This window comes from Colobus angolensis, unplaced genomic scaffold (genome assembly GCF_000951035.1).
Source record: "Colobus angolensis palliatus isolate OR3802 unplaced genomic scaffold, Cang.pa_1.0 Scaffold82, whole genome shotgun sequence".
NCBI classification, from domain to species: Eukaryota; Metazoa; Chordata; class Mammalia; order Primates; family Cercopithecidae; genus Colobus; species Colobus angolensis.
In genome coordinates this window covers 188,395-204,234 of record NW_012122043.1, presented here as the reverse complement: position 1 = coordinate 204,234, position 15,840 = coordinate 188,395, and the positions used below count along the sequence as shown (strand labels likewise).

Here is a 15,840-nt window from a genome sequence, read left to right as displayed (position 1 = left end):
GACAAACCCTAGTTGCACAGAAAGGCCCAGAAGTTAAGACATCATCAAACCTTTGTGTTGGGCGAATGGGGAGAGAGGGAGGGTAGGGGAGGGAGAGAGAGACAGAGACGGGGGACAGAGGAGATGGGGAGGAGTTGGGCCCATGGCCCCCACGTGCTACCCTCTGGGGGTCTCCCCAGCTCAGGGCCCCTTCCTCTCTGTCTCTGCTCACTGCTGTGGCCTCTTTCCATATCCCCCTGGAGCTGCCCCTCCTGAGGCTGCGGGGTGGGGGCAGGCCCTCCCCCTCCCCCTCCCCCCCATCTCCCTGGGGGCCGGCCTCCCTGCCTGGGGAAGGTGGGTGGCCCCCTCTGGGCTCAGGTTCCTGGGCTGCGGTGAGGGGTGGGCTCAACCCCACTCCCATTCTGTCGGAGCCTTCGGGAGCCTCCGGACTGCCCATAGCCTCTGCCCCTGCTGGGGGCAGGTGTCTGGCCCCTGGCCCCTGCCTTCCCGGCCCAGCCCCCTTCGCTGGGACACAGGTGGCTCTACTGAATGACAACTGTCCATGGCTAATCGGCTCCCCCTCAAAGCTTCCACCTTCTGAACAGCCCCACACCATGGCCACGGTTCCAGATCTTTCCACCGTGTGATGCCTCCAACAGTCTGACGGGGGGCCGGGGTGGTGGCGGGGCTGGCTGTGAGGCTGACCTCACCTTCCAGCCTTGACCTTCTACCCTGGGGCCCTGCCCTCCAGCCCACTTGTGCCGGGGTGGGGTGGTTCAGGGGGTCCAGTGCCTGGGCCTGGCTGATGGCATTTGTGAAGCGGCTTGCTTGTCTCCTTGTATTCTGCGCTGAGCATTTTATTACAGCGAATGGAAAACAGGAGAAATGAAACTGCTGATATTAGTGATGAGATGCGTCAGGCTTGTCAGCTTAAAATAACCGAAGCGAGGCTAGAAACCGCCTGACAGCTGGCGCGGCTGCCTGGCTCCGAGAGACACTCGGCCCGACTGTAAAGGGAAAACATTAAAGCACCGAAACGGTGGAAAAAGAGCATCAAAGATGATGTCTGCGAGGCGCGGCCATGGCGAGGAAGCTCTCGTATGAACAAAGGGCCACTCCCGGGTCTCAGAGATGTGAGGCTGCGTGGGTGGCTTGGCGGGGGGGTGGGGAGCCCAGCTGGCCCGGTGGGCTTGGCGGGGGGCCCCCAGGGGAGCCTGGCAGCGCCCACTGTGCTGCCAGACAGCTAAGGTGGCCCACAGCAGCTGTATCCTGGCACACCCACCCTCGTGCTCCAGGGGCTGGGACTCTGGGGCTGAAGAAGTGTTGGTCGGTAGGTGCCTCCATCGCCCTGCGCCTTGCCCAGGCAGTGGCTAAGTGGCTAAGCTGCCCGTGCTGGCTGTACTTGTCCTGAAGGCAGATCCTGGACAGAACCGCCCTCTGCCCCCAGCCCTGTAGAGCCTTGTTCCAGCCTCTGTTGAACGCTGTCTCTGTTCTGGCGCAGCCATGGGCCTTCCTCAAGGCTCCGAGCTTTGTGGGACTGGGAATGCCATGGAGTGGGCTGGAGGGGAGGCTGGGCCCAGGAGGTGGGCTCTGAGATGGGAGATGCTATCAGACCCCTAGAAGGTCTCCTTACCACCAAGGCCCTGCCCCCAGAATTCCACCGCCAGGGCTTGGACATGTGTCCCCGAGTAGGGGGCAGGCACAGGGAGAAACCCAGCTTCCATCCTGCCCCTTCCTTCCTTCTCCTTCTCCCACCCCTCGCCTCTCTCCCTGCAGTCCCTCTCTGTCACCCGCTCTCCTTCCCTCTTCCCCTCAGTCCTACTGAAGGCCCCTGGGTCATGGGAGAGGAGACCTGGTAGGGTGGGCCCGGCGTGGAGCCAGGGGACTGTGGCCACTGAGGCCAGGGCTGCCTGATGGTCTCTTCACGCCGCCACTCACTGGAGCACCTGCAAAGGGACACGTGGACCCAGGGAGGGTCTGCAGGGCTGGGAGGGGTCTGGGGTCTGAGCCTGGAGAGCACAGGGCCTGCAGGGATGGGCACTGGGCCTGGACTAGTAGGCTGGACGTACAGGGTCCTGGGACCCCCCCCCCAGAAGTAGATAGGCGATCCCAGGGCTCAGGTGTGGGGTGGGGACTCATGGAGCCTGCACCCCAATATCACACTCCAGACCACTTATCAACACCCTCCGCCAAACACATACACTGTCCCCAACACACGATTTCCAACATACCACAGTACCCAACACTCACACAATCCCCAACACACACACAAAATCCCAAACACACACAATCCTCAACACATATACAGTTCCCAATACACAGTCTCCAACACACACAATCCCCTCGCACACAATCTGCAATGCACACACAAAATTCCCCACACACACAATCTCCAACACACACAATCCCCCTGCACACAATCTGCAACGCACACACAAAATTCCCAACACACACAATCTCCAACACACACAATCCCCCCGCACACAATCTGCAACGCACACACAAAATTCCCAACACACACAATCTCCAACACACACAATCCCCCCGCACACAATCCTCAACACACACACAAAATTCCCAACACATACAATCCCAAGAACACACACAATCCTCAACACACACATAATCCCCAGCACACACAAAACTCCCAGCGTGCACAGAATCCCCAACACACACAATCCTCAACACAATTCCCAATACACACACAATCTCTAACACACGCAATTCCCTCACAATTCTCAACACTAACACAAAATTCCCAACATGCACAATCCCCAACACACACACAATCCTCAACACACACACAAAATTCCCAACACACACATACACAAAATTTCCAACACACAATCCTCTGTACACATTGTCCCCAACACACACACAACTCCCAATATGCACAGAATCCCCAACACACACACACAAACACACAGTCCCCAGCACACACACAGACCCAAACACACACAATCCCCAGCACATACACACAACCACACAATCCCCAGCACACACACAGAATCTCCCCCCCACAATCCCCAACACATACACAGTCCCCAACACATACACACAATCCCAACATGCACATAATCCCCAACACACACAAACCCAAACACATACAATCCCCATAATTCCCAACACACATAATTCCCAACACACATAATCCCTAACACATACACAACTCCGACATGCACATAATCCCCAACACACACACACACACAATTCCCAACACACACACAATCCCCAACAAATACACAATCCCAACAAATACACAATTCCCAACATACAATCTACAACACACACACCACAATCCCCAACACACATACACAATCTGCAATATACACACAATCCCCAACACACGATTTCCAACACACACAACCCCCAAACATACATGTCCCCAGCACACACACTTTCCTCCCACACACATCCTAAGCCCGTGCCTTCCACCCAGTAGGCTTCCGCTGTCTTCTCTCACAAGGAGGAAAGGCAGGTGGAGTCCAGGGAGCAGCATAGACGGGGCTGAGGGCCCTTGGCTGGCCGGCCCTGCCCACCCCTCCCCCATCTCCTTTTCTCACCCTTCCTTCCCAGGGAACCTGGACACCCAGGCCGATCCCCCGGCCTGCTCCTTCCTCACGGAGGTCATGCCCCCTCCAAATCACTGGCCCTGGGACAGAAGCGGCCAGATTCAATCCAGGCTTTCAGTTAAAAGATAATTTACAACAAGCAAAGTTGTCTGTGGTTTTTGTCTGTTTGTTTATTTTCTTTTAGAGACAGGGTTTTACTTTGTCGCCCAGGCTGGAGTGCAGTGGTGTGATCTCGGCTCACTGCAACCTCGACCTCTGGCTTAAGTGATCCTCCGACCTCAGCCACCTGAGTAGCTGGCATCCTGTGGCCCGCTCATATCTAACATTTTTTTTTTTTTTTTTTGTAGAGATTGGGGCGGGGCAGGGGAGTTATGTTACCCAGGCTGGTCTTGAACTCCGGGCCTCCAGCAATTCTCCCACCTTGGCCTCCCAAAGAGTTGGGATTACAGGCCTGAGCCACCACACCTGGCTGACGGTTTATGTTTTGGTTGAGTATTGTATCATTTACAATTGAGATAACTGTAGATTTCCTTGCAGTTGTAAGAAATTACACAGATGCTTCCTCATACACTCTGCTCAGCCTCTCTGAATGATACAGTTTGGAAAACCACAGGACAATGTCACAACCAGGTTAATGACTTTGACGTGATGCCTCGATCCCATCCTGAGTCCCTGTTCCTGGCTGACCTGTGCCTATCAAGGGCTGCACCATGTCGGCACAGGCGAAGGCTCCTGCGTCCCCCGACAGCGAGGCCGCAGAACGTCCCCATCACCAGGGGGTCCTCGGGTGCCCCTGGCAATACACCCACCTCCCTGCTGATGGCCACGAGCCTGTCCTCCACCCCATCACTGTTTCATTCCAGCGACGACGTGGGAAGGTGCAGCATCCTTCCGGGATTCCCTGGAGATGCCTCCAGCGCGTGTTTCAGCAGCCGGTTCCTCTCTGTGCTGAGCCATCCAGGCCGTGGTGTGGACGTAGCACACCACAGTTTACTCAGCCGTTCTCCAGTGTGAGTGAGTCTGGGTGGACTCCCTTTCTTGGTGACTATGAATAAAGGCCCGGAAGCCCTCTGTGGACGAGGGCGCCCAGGAGGCCAGGGGCTCTAGGACTGCTCTCCCAGACAGGGGCCTTGCTCCCAGGGGCCTGGAGAAGGTTCCGCTCGCTGGGGGCCCTCCCCTGCTCCTGGTCTGAGAAGAGAAACCTAGAGTTTCCAAGGGGCCTGCATGTCATGACGCGTGGCGCCCGGCACACGGCAGTGCTGAGATAGGGCCCCAGGTGCTGGAACATGAGCCAGCACGATGGAAAGTGGCGGGGGGAGGGGATTCCCCGCTCGCCCGGGGCAGCGGGAAGTTTCCATCCGCGCAGGGACGGTCCGGGGAAGCGCAGGAAACGGCAGGACCATCCCGAAACTGCTTCTGCAGTGGGAGGCGGCGGGCGCCAGGCTGGCCGGGTGGAAACGACGCGGTAGCCGCCCGGGCCAAGGGCACCGCGGTGGGGAGGCAGCGCCTGATTCACAGCCATTTCTGAGGTTGGAACAGGAAATGGTTAATAGTGTTTGCAAATAAAAACTCTCTGTTCTATCCTGTTTTCGAAACATTTCCCAGAAGTTGAAAAATAACACCCAATTTATCGGCCCAATGTAAGAATAAACTTTAAAAAAATTGAATGAGGTATTTCCACAATTTATTATACACAAAAATAAAAATAGTTGGGCTGTTTGTTAAGGGGGGGTGGCAGGTGATTTCTACCCCCTCCGCTGTTTTCTAAACTTTCTGGAATGTGCTCAGTAGTTTAAATGTCAATTTATGTTTTAAATCTCCCAGTGTGTGCATGTATGTGTGTGGGTGTGTGTGTTTACATGTCCTATATGTGGTATGTGTATTGTGTGTGTATCTCTGTTCATGTATATTGTGTGTTGTGTGTTGTATGTGTTATGTGTTGTGTGTAGTGTGCGTGGTGTGTGGTGTGTGTAGTGTGCGTGATATGTGTGTAGTGTGTGTGGTTGTGTGTGTTGTGTGTAGCATGTGTGCTGTGTGTACTGTGTGTGTGTGATATGTGTGTGTTGTGTTTGGTGTGTGTGTGTTGTGTGTGCTGTGTGTGGTGTGTGTTGTATGTGACCTGTGTGTGATGTGTGTAGTGTGTGTGTGTGTGTGGTCTGTGTGATGCATTTGTTGTGTGTAGTGTGTGGTATGTGTGTTGTGTGTGAGCTGTGTGTGGTGTGTGTAGTGTTCATTTGTGTGTGGTATGTGTTGTGTGCCTCGTGTGTGTAGTGTGTTTGTAGTGTGTGTGGTGTGTGGTGTTTGTGTGACGTGTATAGTGTGTGTTTGTGTGTGGTGTGTGTAGTATGATGTATGGTGTGTGTGTGGCATGTGTGGTGTTTGGTTGTGTGGTGTGTGTGGTGTGTGTGGTGTGTGTTTGGTATGTGTAGTGTGTGTGGTGTGCATAGTGTGTGTGGTGTAGTGAGTGATGTGTGTGGTGTTTGGTTGTGTGGTATGTGTAGTGTGTGGTGTTTGTGTGACGTGTATAGTGTGTGTTTGTGTGTTGTATGTGGTGTGTGTGGTTCTATGGTGTGTGTGGTGTGTGTAGTGTGTGTGGTATATGTGGTATTGTGTGTGTGCTGTGTGTGGTGTGTGTAGAGTGTGTTTGTGTAGTGTGTGTTGTGTATGGTTTGTTTGATGTGTGTGTAGGATGGTGTGTGTGGTGTGTGTGTAGTGTGTGTGGTGTGTAGTGTGTGGTATGTGTGGTCTGTGTGGCATGTGTGGTGTTTGGTTTTGTGTTGTGTGTGTAGTGTGTGGTGCGTGTAGTGTGTGTGGTGTGTGTAGTGTTTGTGTATGGTGTGTGGTGTGGTGTGTGGTGTGTGTAGTGTGTGTGGTGTGTGGTGTCTTGTGCGTGTGTGGCACCCCTGACTTCTCACCGCAGGGCAGTGGGTGTCACTCAGGCCCCTGCTGGTCCCCCTGCTGGTCCCCCTGCTGGGCTGAGCTGGGGGGACACACAGCGGTGAGTGAGAGGCCCCCCAGGGTGGGATGCCCTGAGGGTGAGTGCAGGAGGTCCCTTGCATTGCTCCTTCGGAATGGCCTCCCCAGCCCCGCAGGACCTTGGGTTGCAGGGGAGAGCAAGGGGCCTCTTGGACGGTGGAAGAGCCTTCAGCAACAGAATGGCTGGACAGAGGCTGCGTCCCCAGCTGCCGGTCAGGGATCCCCGCCCACCTGGGCAGCGCAGGGGCAAAGCCACACGGAACCTTGGGCCAGGAACAGCCCCTTGCCTGTGGGGCCCACGGGGCCCGCGGGGCTGCAGGGCCTGGGGTCTGGGAGGCAGACCTGTCCCTGCCGCTGCAGCCACAAGCTGAGGTCTGTGTTGGGAGGGTGCGCCCCAGCTGAGGTCTGTGGGGGGCGGGTGGGCCCCAGCACCTGTGAACGGCCACCGTTCTCTGCCCAGCCCCTTTTCCTGTCCATCTCTTTCTCCCTCCCCTCATCACACACACAGATGGCATCCTGCTGAGCGAGGACCACCATCCCATCAGCTGACCGGTGCTCTGGCCCCACCAGGCCTTGGCGTTTGCTCCTCCCTGGCCGGGAGCTGCTGCCTCTGCTCCTCCAGGCCCAGGCTGTGCATCCGTTGTGGCAGGAGACTGGGGTGGGACTCACCTGAGCTGCAAGTTCTGCTTCCCAGCAAGGAGGGCTGTCCCCGGCCTGCCAGCTGCCCTCCCCAGAAGCTGAGCTCAGGAAGACGGGTACCAGCGTGTGAGGAAGGGGCCGCAGAAGGAGAGCATGTCTGGGGGGAGAGGGAGCGCTAAGGCCCCATACCAGGTGGGCAGCAGTGCTGAAGGGGCACCAGGCTTCCCCCTGATAGTTTCCTTTCCCGGTCGTCTGATCTCCCACCCACATCTCACCCTGTCCTGGAGCCATCCCTTGGGGAGGCTGGGCAGGGAGGGGGGTCAGAAGGCATCTGCCCCAGGCCTGGGTCCTAGGGCCTGTCCTTGGAGGGACCACACAAGCCTGTCGAGAGGCTCCCGTGGCCGGCTCCAGGTGGGCGCTGATGCAGGGGGCGCAAGGAGGACCCTGCCACATGTTGCAGGGACCCGTGGGTGCTGTGCACACCCTCCCTCATCCATCCCTGGTGAAGAAGCGGGGATGCTCATTGCTGGCTGATGGTGAGGGGGCTGTGTTAGCAGCTCTTGCAGGGTGTGGCTTGTGGGTTTGGGAGACAGACAAATGGGCAGAGAGACAGAGGCGTGGACAGGATGCCCGCTCTGCTGTCCGCCACCCGGGCCTCTGGAGGTGTTCTGGGATGGGTCTAAGGAAGACTCAACAATTCTTGAGTGAAGAATGCCTGGGCAACCAGCTCCCTGCATTTCATAAGGTCCGGAATTGCCATCCAAAAGGTTATTTTGGGTGACTGTGGTCAGCCACCATTCCAAAGCTTTTCCCTAAACTCTGAGCCACGTGTGGCCTCCAGGGCTGAGGAGCCTGAGAGGTGGGACTGGCAGGCAGGGCTGTGGCCCCAGCATGGCAGGAAAGCAGCCAGGAAACACCAGCTCCAGAGGGCTGTGGCGGGAGGAGGTCCTCTGCAGGGGCCCCTGTGGACTGAGGCTTTGGAGGCAAGTGGACAGCAGGTGTCTCTCAGACCCCTGCAGGGGCACAGGACCAGGACCACAAGAGGCCCACACACGCACGGTGGCCCGGAGCCAACCAGCAAACCCCAGGACCTCAGGTGCAGCCCGGCGTGCGAGCTGGGATTGCTCCGGCTGGCTGTGTGATCACCCACAGTGCCAGAGAACGGTGCCTCGAGACCACAGTGGCAGCTGGCTTACTTCTCGTGTGAACAGGAAACCCAGAGGTGGGCGACCCTCCAGTGGTGTGACGACTCCAGCTGTCACCACGGCCCCGGGCTCCCGCCTTCCTGCTCCTTGGGCTCACAGCTCCGTGCTGGAGGCGGGCCTAAGACCAGCTGGAGGGCGGCCATCCTCCCAGTACTGATGGATGGAAGAAAGTGAAGCTGGGATGAGAAACGCGGGGCTTTCCCTGGCACTCTGGCCCTGTACGGAGGCCCCTTCCCAGAGCACTTCCTAATGGCTTCCTCTTCCATCTTGCAGTCACACCTAGCTGCAGGGCAGGAAGATATCACAGATTTGAAAACGATGACAACATTGCACTCACTTGCCAGCGTGAGCTGCAGAGTGGACAGAGACGAGGAGATAATGTGTGAAGTGGTAGAAAAATGAGAAGAGATGGTTCAGTGTGCAGGGCAGAGAGATGGTGAGATGGGAGCTGTGAGGAGAGCCGGGTGGCCCGGAGGCTCCCCGGCGCAGATCTGTGCTGAGCTTTTGTGGGGATCGCCGGCTGCCTCCGCCCCTGCACGTCCCGGCTCCTTCTCAGCTCACCCTTTCTTGTTGTGCCCTGACAGGTGGCTGCCATGTGCAGCAATGCCACTGAATCTCACAAACTAACCTGAAAAAGTGTGAGAAGCTGGGCACACGCATGGAGTGTTTACGTGAAGCTCAGAAGCTGCACAGCTAAAGGGCTTGGTGAGGGAGGCATCATAGGTGTTGAAGCCTCAACGTGGTCCGTGCAGGCACGGCTAGGCTGGTGGCACCTCTGCCAGGAGCGTGGGGGTTGGGGGTGGGGCCGCGGGCTGAAATCGGGAGCGAACAGGCAGTCAGCTCTGGAGGCTGGCAGAGCGAGGTTCTGTTTCTTCCCCTGGGAGGTGGTGACTAAGACTTTAGAATAATTTGTGAAGCTCTGCATTTATGTTTTAGGCATTTTATGTAAATATTTTATATTTCTCGCTAGTAAAACGTTTAAGAGAATACACCCACGGGACAATCTGCAATGATACACGTTCTATAAAGTTCTTCTCAGCTTTGTTTGTGTGAAAAGCGTTAGTGCTGTTTGCAGAGAGAAGCTGAGTGAATAAGTTACATGACAGCCACAAGCTGGAAATATACGAAGCGTTCAGCAAGGGATGAGTGTGGGCCACCGTTCCTGGTGCGCAGTAGAAAGAGAGGGCTGGGGATGATTCCTTAGTGCGATGTGTGGAAACACCTGGGCCTCTACACGCACAGGTCTAGGGAGGCCCCTGCTGTCCACGGGCCCCCCACGGTGCTGCCGCCCCCACGGTGCTGCCACAGGGATGCTCTCTGGGTGGCGGGGTCATGGGAGATTGCATTGTATTGTATTTTTCCTTTCTGCTTCCCATTTCTTGGAGACAAATCTGGTTGCCATGGAGACCGTGCTGTTGTCAAGGTGGCTGATTGGCCGGCGCCGGATGCAGGGACGCTTCCTTGGGCCCCCGGCGGGCGCAGCCCTCAGCCTGCACTGCGGAGCCAGGAGGCGGCATGGACGGGGCTGGGGCAGACGTGTGGGCCAGCACCTTCACCTTGGCCATGGCCGAGAGGAAACCCCAGGACGTCTGGGTTCTGCTACCTGAGCACAGCCTGGTCCCAGGATGCCTGGACGGCGGTGGCGTCCAGTACCTGCTGGTGGGGCTCTCGAGGTGCGGCCAGAGGCTGGGGACCCTGGGAGAGGGAGGGGGCTGAAGGTGCCTTTCCACGGGACTTAGGTGGTCCCAGAGGCTGGGCGGGGCTGTCAGGCCTCATCTTGTCCCCGAGACGGGAGGGGGGACTGGGTGCTCCTTCTCCCGTCTGAGCCTCTGCCTCGCCATGCTGGGCACATGGCTGCTGATTCAGGGGTCCCGGGGGAAGACATGGCGGGTGCCTCGTGGAGGGTTTGGTTTCCCTCACTCGGCTCTTCGGGCCAGCGCTGCCCTTGGACACAGGCTTATCTCCCGTTTCCATGGCAGTGCCGTGGCCTCGCAGCCGTCCGTGCAGACAGGTGGGCCCTGGGGTGCGCCGGTGCCTGTGGTCACCATCCGGCCCTGCGCTGCAGGCGGTGGGGTGCTCAGCCCTGATCGGGGGCCCGGGGTGGCTGTGAGTCACATGTGAGCCTCACGGGCCATCGTCACGGTCGTGGTGCCGTCAGCACAACAGGGTGGGCCCCATCTGCTTCTCTACCCGGCAAGGCATCCACAGCTCTGCCAGGAGCCAGCTGGGAGGGGCGCAGGGCAGCCCCACAGCCTCGCAGACGCCCGGCCTGACAGGCCCCCAGGCTGCTGGCTGGTCAGTCCCTCTGTGGAGATGCCCTGGGCAAAGCGGGAGTTGTCCTGCCCTTCGACACAGCTCCTCAGTGCCTGAGACGCCAGGGGCCAGGTGTGTGCAGAATCCCAGCTTTTTCAGAAGTTGGGAAAGTAATAACCCGTGTTGGGGTCTGAGAAGTGCTTGGAAGCACATCACTGTTCCCACAGCCAGGCGGAGATGGCTCTGAGTGGCTCCCAGCTGGCGGGAGAGAACTGAGGACGGCTGCCCCAACATGCAGCCCCAGCGCCTGTGGCTTTGGCAGGCTCCTCAGTCCCATTTAAATACAGTCAGCAGTTCAGTTCCTCCAGCACGACCGTGTCCACGGGCTCTGTGGCCAGTGTGGCTGCAGGCTGCAGGTGGGGCAGTGTGGGTATAGGACATTCTGTCATCCAGAAAGTTCCACTGCATGGAACTGAAGCAGAGCCTCTCATTCATGCAGGGTTCCCTGAAGCTCACAGCTGCTTGTGTGGTTAGCAAATGGTCACCAGTCTGGTGACTGCTGTGGACAAGCCAGTCTCTCCCAGTGCTCTCCCCAAATCTCCCCTCGCCTGGCAACGCCCAGCAGGGCTGCCTGGGCCATGACTGCAGGCCTCAGCGACATCCTTTCCCTCAGCTGTCAGGCGACGGGGGGATCACCTCCTCTCAGTCAGGACAGGGACCCCCACTTGCTGAGCCCCCAGGGACAGCCCCCAGACGCATGCTTTTCCCCTTCTAAGTGTGTCAGCTGGCCTGCCTCTTCCTGTGTTAACCCCAGCTCACAAAACACCAGCAGAACCACGCAGGCGGCAGGTGGCCGACACCTCACAGAGGCCAGGCCAGAGCGGGTTTTGTTGCAAAACTGCTGAGAGGAGGTTTGCTTTGCTGAGAACAGCGCTCCAGATGAGGGGGTTGCAAGCTAGCGTGCATGGGCCTGCGTTTGCCTGTGTGGCCGAGGGGCTGGTGGTTTCAGAGCCTCAGCACAGGCAGAAGCAGGTGCTGGGCCGCCTTGGCCGTGGCCCTGGGTGGCTGGCGGGTGAGGTTTGAGGTTTGAGGTTTGAGTGTGGGATGTGAGGCAGGGGGCGGCGAGGCGCTGGGGTCGGATGGGCAAGGAGGCTGCAGAACAGAGCGCGAGTGGGGCCTTTTTCTGCTGCACTCACATGCACCCCTTTCCCCCCGCAGGCTCCAGTGCAGTCGCTGTCTGGGGACCTGGGACTCGGCTCACGTGCATGTCCTTTTCCACCTGTGGTGGGACAGGGCCGGCCGCCGGGGGCTGGTGAAGATGCGCGTCTGGGGCCAGCGGTGCAAGCTGTGCCCTGCGCCCGGAGACTGCCAGGTGAGGCCCCCAGGCGAGCGGCCCTTCCTCAGCAGGCTGGTCTTGCACATCCTGCAGGACTGCTACGGGGATGGCCTCGGCCCAAGCCGGCACCCCAGGGAGGCCTACGAGGGCTGCTGTGAGGCCTGCGAGCTGGGGGTCTGCTTCCTCCAGAAGTCCCCAGACCCTGCCTGGAGCGCCAGCACCACGAAAGGCAACTTCCCCGCCACGGCCTGGGGTGGCACCGGCGCCGTCTCTAGGGGCAAACAGCTGCCCACCTCCGGCGATGACCTCGGCAAGGGTGGTGGTGTCATCGCCATCCCCTTCTCCCTTGTGCGCGCCAGCAATGACCAGGTGCCCATCGCTGAGGGCCCTGCAATCCCTGCCTCTCTCTCACAGGGGGCCTCTCTCCCTGTGACCGGCAGCTGTGGGGCTCCGGTCATTGGCCAGGGCTCCATCTACTTGTCTGGGCATTCTGTGGCCACGCCTGGGGGCAAAGGCTTCCCAGTGGCCATTGGAGACCCCCTCTTCCATGGCCCCGGCCTCCTCGGCAGCAGCATCCAGACCTTCGAGCTCAAAGGTTTCCTCTTCAAAGGCCGGGGTTCCCTCTGCAGCCCCGTTGGCGTGGCCCAGGGCTGGGGCCCCGTCTCCCTCAACAATGGCCTCGTCCCTGAGGGGAAACACAGGCCAACCATGTTCTACTGCGTCGGCCTCTCGGCCAGTGGGGAGGGCTCCCTCACCTTCCCCTCCTCCCTCACTAGCATCTTCACCAACATCTTCTCAGAGGTCACCGATGGCCCTGTGGCCACTAAAGAGGCCTCCATCACCCTCCCCTTCATCTTTACTGACGTCAAGGACGCGGTTGCTGAGGTGGCTGAAGGCAACGAGAAGGGAACAGGCGGCCAGGGCCTCATCCCTGCGGGTCACGAGCCCCTGCCAGAGACCAACGCTGGTGGCCTCGCCTCCCAGGTCAAGGGCTCCCTCGCCCTCTCCTTCCCTGCTGATGTCCAAGGCAAAGATTCCTTTACTGAAGTCTCTGAAGGCGAAGAGAAGGAAGGTGGCCTCGTCACCGCAGGTCAGGACGCCCCTCTGGAGGCCAAGGCTGAGGGCCCCGTCACCGTCAGTGAGGGCTCCATCACCATCCCCTTCTCAGTCTTCGATGTCATAAAGCACAAGGGCGGTGGCCACGTTGCCTATGGCCCCCAGGGCAATGGCTGCGTCTCCCAAGGCTATTACCAGAAGAGGCGGCTGAGGTCCAGGTTCCACAAGGCCCGCTGTGGGTGCCGCTGGGAGGAAGAGGAGCGCCCTGGCCGCGTCTGCCGCAGGCCGCACGCCGAGCCCTACGAGGACTTCTGGATCTGGGTATCCATGACCGTGTGCGTCTTCTGGCTGATGTGCATGTGTCGGCTGAACCCCGGAATCTACCCGCAGCAAGTGTGACGCCCCGAAGTTCAGGCAACCCTCGCCTCTGGGACCCCCGCTCCCGCCTTTGAGACGCCCGCCCTGCTTCCGAGGCCTCGTCCCCCCCCTCCGAGACCCCCGCCTCCACGACCCCCGCCTCCACCTCCAGGACCCCACCCCTGCCTCTGAGACCCCCGCCTCCGAGGCCCCGCCCCACCACCTCCAAGGCCTCACCTTTGAGAGCCCGCCCTGCCTCCGAGACCCCGCCCCTGCCAGCAGCCTGGCCCCTCCTGTCTCTCGCTCCTAGTGGTTTTGTGGGTCTGTCCTGAGCTGTTCCTGTGTGCTCCAGGCTCTTCCTATGTGTGTAACTCCAATAAAACCAAGCAAAGCCAGCCACGCAGCCCTCCACCCAGGGGAGGTTTCCAGGCGAAAGAAACCTGGGCCAGTCCTTCTGTCCCTCCAGCCTGCAGGGGCCCCTCACGCCCACCGCTTCTTCCCCTGGGGAGAGCTCCCTCTTGGGGATTCCACATTCCTGGCCCTGTGTGCCTCCTGGGATAGGACAGGAAGCTCCAGCTCCGACTCCGTGTCAGGTGCAAATAAATCTCCCTCCTGTGTGGACCCAGGGACCTCGTGGAAGGGGCCACTTACCTCTCTCCAGGAAAGACTCGAACCCCCGCTGAGGCTGGCTTGGCACGCCCTCCCTCTTCCCTCCATCCTCAGTGTAGCCTCGGGAGGGATCTTGGCCCCTCTCATCCAGAGGGGTGGGGAGCCGCGGTGGGGCTCTCAGCCTGTCTGGGTTTGATAAATTCGATCCATTGGAGATGACAGAAAACTCTCCTGTTACTCAAAGCCACACACTGGATTTTCATTTTAAAAAGAGTCCAGTTTCCATGTCCTAGGGGTGGGGGGGGGTGTTGGGACGCCCGGCTGTCCCTGCCAGGTGGGGGCCTGACAGTGGCAGTGTCTGGGTCCAACTGTCCGACCTCTCCGGCAGGGTCCGCCCTGAGGGTCTTGGGAGGTTGGGAACTGCGTGGGGAAGCCCTGCCCGGCAGAAAGGGGAAGCCTCATCCAGGGCCCCTGTTGGGGAGAGGGGCCAGCACCTCCGGAGATTCTGCCCGCCAGGCTGGCCTGGACCCCTGGGGTGTGCGGGGGAGGCGTGGCAGGGGGGACATTCTCCCACACAGCTGTGGTGGGCTCGGATGCAGGTGGTGTGGGGGCTTCAAGAGGAAGCAGTGGAACCTCTCATCCCAACCTGGCACCCTCTGCTTGCCAGGCACTGATGGAGACCCCATGGGCCCCAGGAGGTTCCACCCCACACAGAGGCTGGAGACAGCAGCCAGCCTGCAGGTGACATGGACGAGGGTCCAGGAGAAACCCGAATCCAGGCCTTGGAGCTGAACTGCAGGGATGAGGGTCCCAGGAGAAACCCCAATCCAGGTTTTGGGGCCCAATTACACAGACAGGGGTCCCAGGATAAACCAGACTCCAGGGCTTTGGGGGCGCAACTGCAGGGTGGCGGGAGCCCCACACACCGACTCAGAGGGCCCAAGCCAGCCTCATCCTGGGATGGGATTTGGGTGTCTGCTTTCCTCTAGTGGAGCAGGGGCTCTGGGGGTCTCCTGGGTGGGCAGCTTGGCTGCCTCAGGCCGACAGCAGGTGCCCCTCCCCACCCCTTCTGCCCAGTGCTGTGGGGCAGTGGTCTCAGGGGCTGTGGGCAGGGGACTCACAAGAGCACCTGAGGCCCCAGGCAGGGAGCACAAGGCCCTGACCTCACCCTTCTCCCATCGCCTGCCAGGCCATCCCTGGCTGGGAGCTTGCTGGGACCCAGAGGGTGGGTGAGTTCTGGGGCCCAGGGCAGGGAGGGCACAGGGAGGCTCTGTGTTCTGGACCCATGCCCCTGCCCTCAGCGCCACCCACCCCAGGAGCCTGTGCACAGGTGTCCTCATATGAGCACAAGAGGGGCCACCCTGCAGTGACCTCGCTTGGTCGCATGGCTACTAAAATGTGGCCACTGAAGAGGAACAAGGGAAGGCTGATACCTTCTCCACAACCTACCCAACTCAGCCTTCAGGATAGCTCCCGGCCCATCCCTGCCATTGGTCAGCTCCCAGCATCTGACCCTGTCAGGACACAGGACATGACTGTCACCTGGGACCCCTTTCCCTGCGGGCCCTGGGGGCAGGCGGAGCAACCTCAGCAACAGGTGAGAGATCCCCACCTCTCCCGAGGGGCTTCCTTCTGTCTGCCTCGGGGCTGCCCGGAAACTCCTGCCCTTGGGTCCTTCCGCACCCTGCCAGGGGGCCCCAAAGGCTGCAGGCACCTGCCCATCCTGGAAGAACCCCCTCAGGGTTTCCAAAGGCACCTGGGACCCGCCAGCTCCCTGGCCACCGCTCAGCTCCCTGGCCTGCTTGACCCCGACTCCCCCGACACCTGCCCAGGGCCCCTGTCCCGCCCTTTGACCCCC

At 59.6% G+C, this 15,840-nt stretch overlaps 1 protein-coding gene across 1 annotated transcript; it reads left to right on the top strand.

The window, feature by feature from the left end:
• Positions 1–9,864: 9,864 nt before the first annotated feature.
• Positions 9,865–13,570, top strand: RTP5 (receptor (chemosensory) transporter protein 5 (putative)). The gene is made up of 2 exons (XM_011929523.1): positions 9,865–10,044; positions 11,843–13,570. Exons 1-2 carry the CDS (start codon positions 9,887–9,889, stop codon positions 13,413–13,415), a joined length of 1,731 nt encoding a protein of 576 aa, XP_011784913.1. The 5' UTR covers positions 9,865–9,886; the 3' UTR covers positions 13,416–13,570.
• The last annotated feature ends 2,270 nt before the right edge of the window (positions 13,571–15,840 follow it).

Excerpts from the sequence above, each read along its gene's own strand:
- RTP5 (XM_011929523.1), top strand. The coding sequence starts at position 9,887 with ATGGACGGGGCTGGGGCAGACGTGTGGGCCAGCACCTTCACCTTGGCC. Across the intron at positions 10,045-11,842 it reads CTGCTGGTGGGGCTCTCGAG|GCTCCAGTGCAGTCGCTGTC; the intron begins GTGCGGCCAGAG and ends TTCCCCCCGCAG.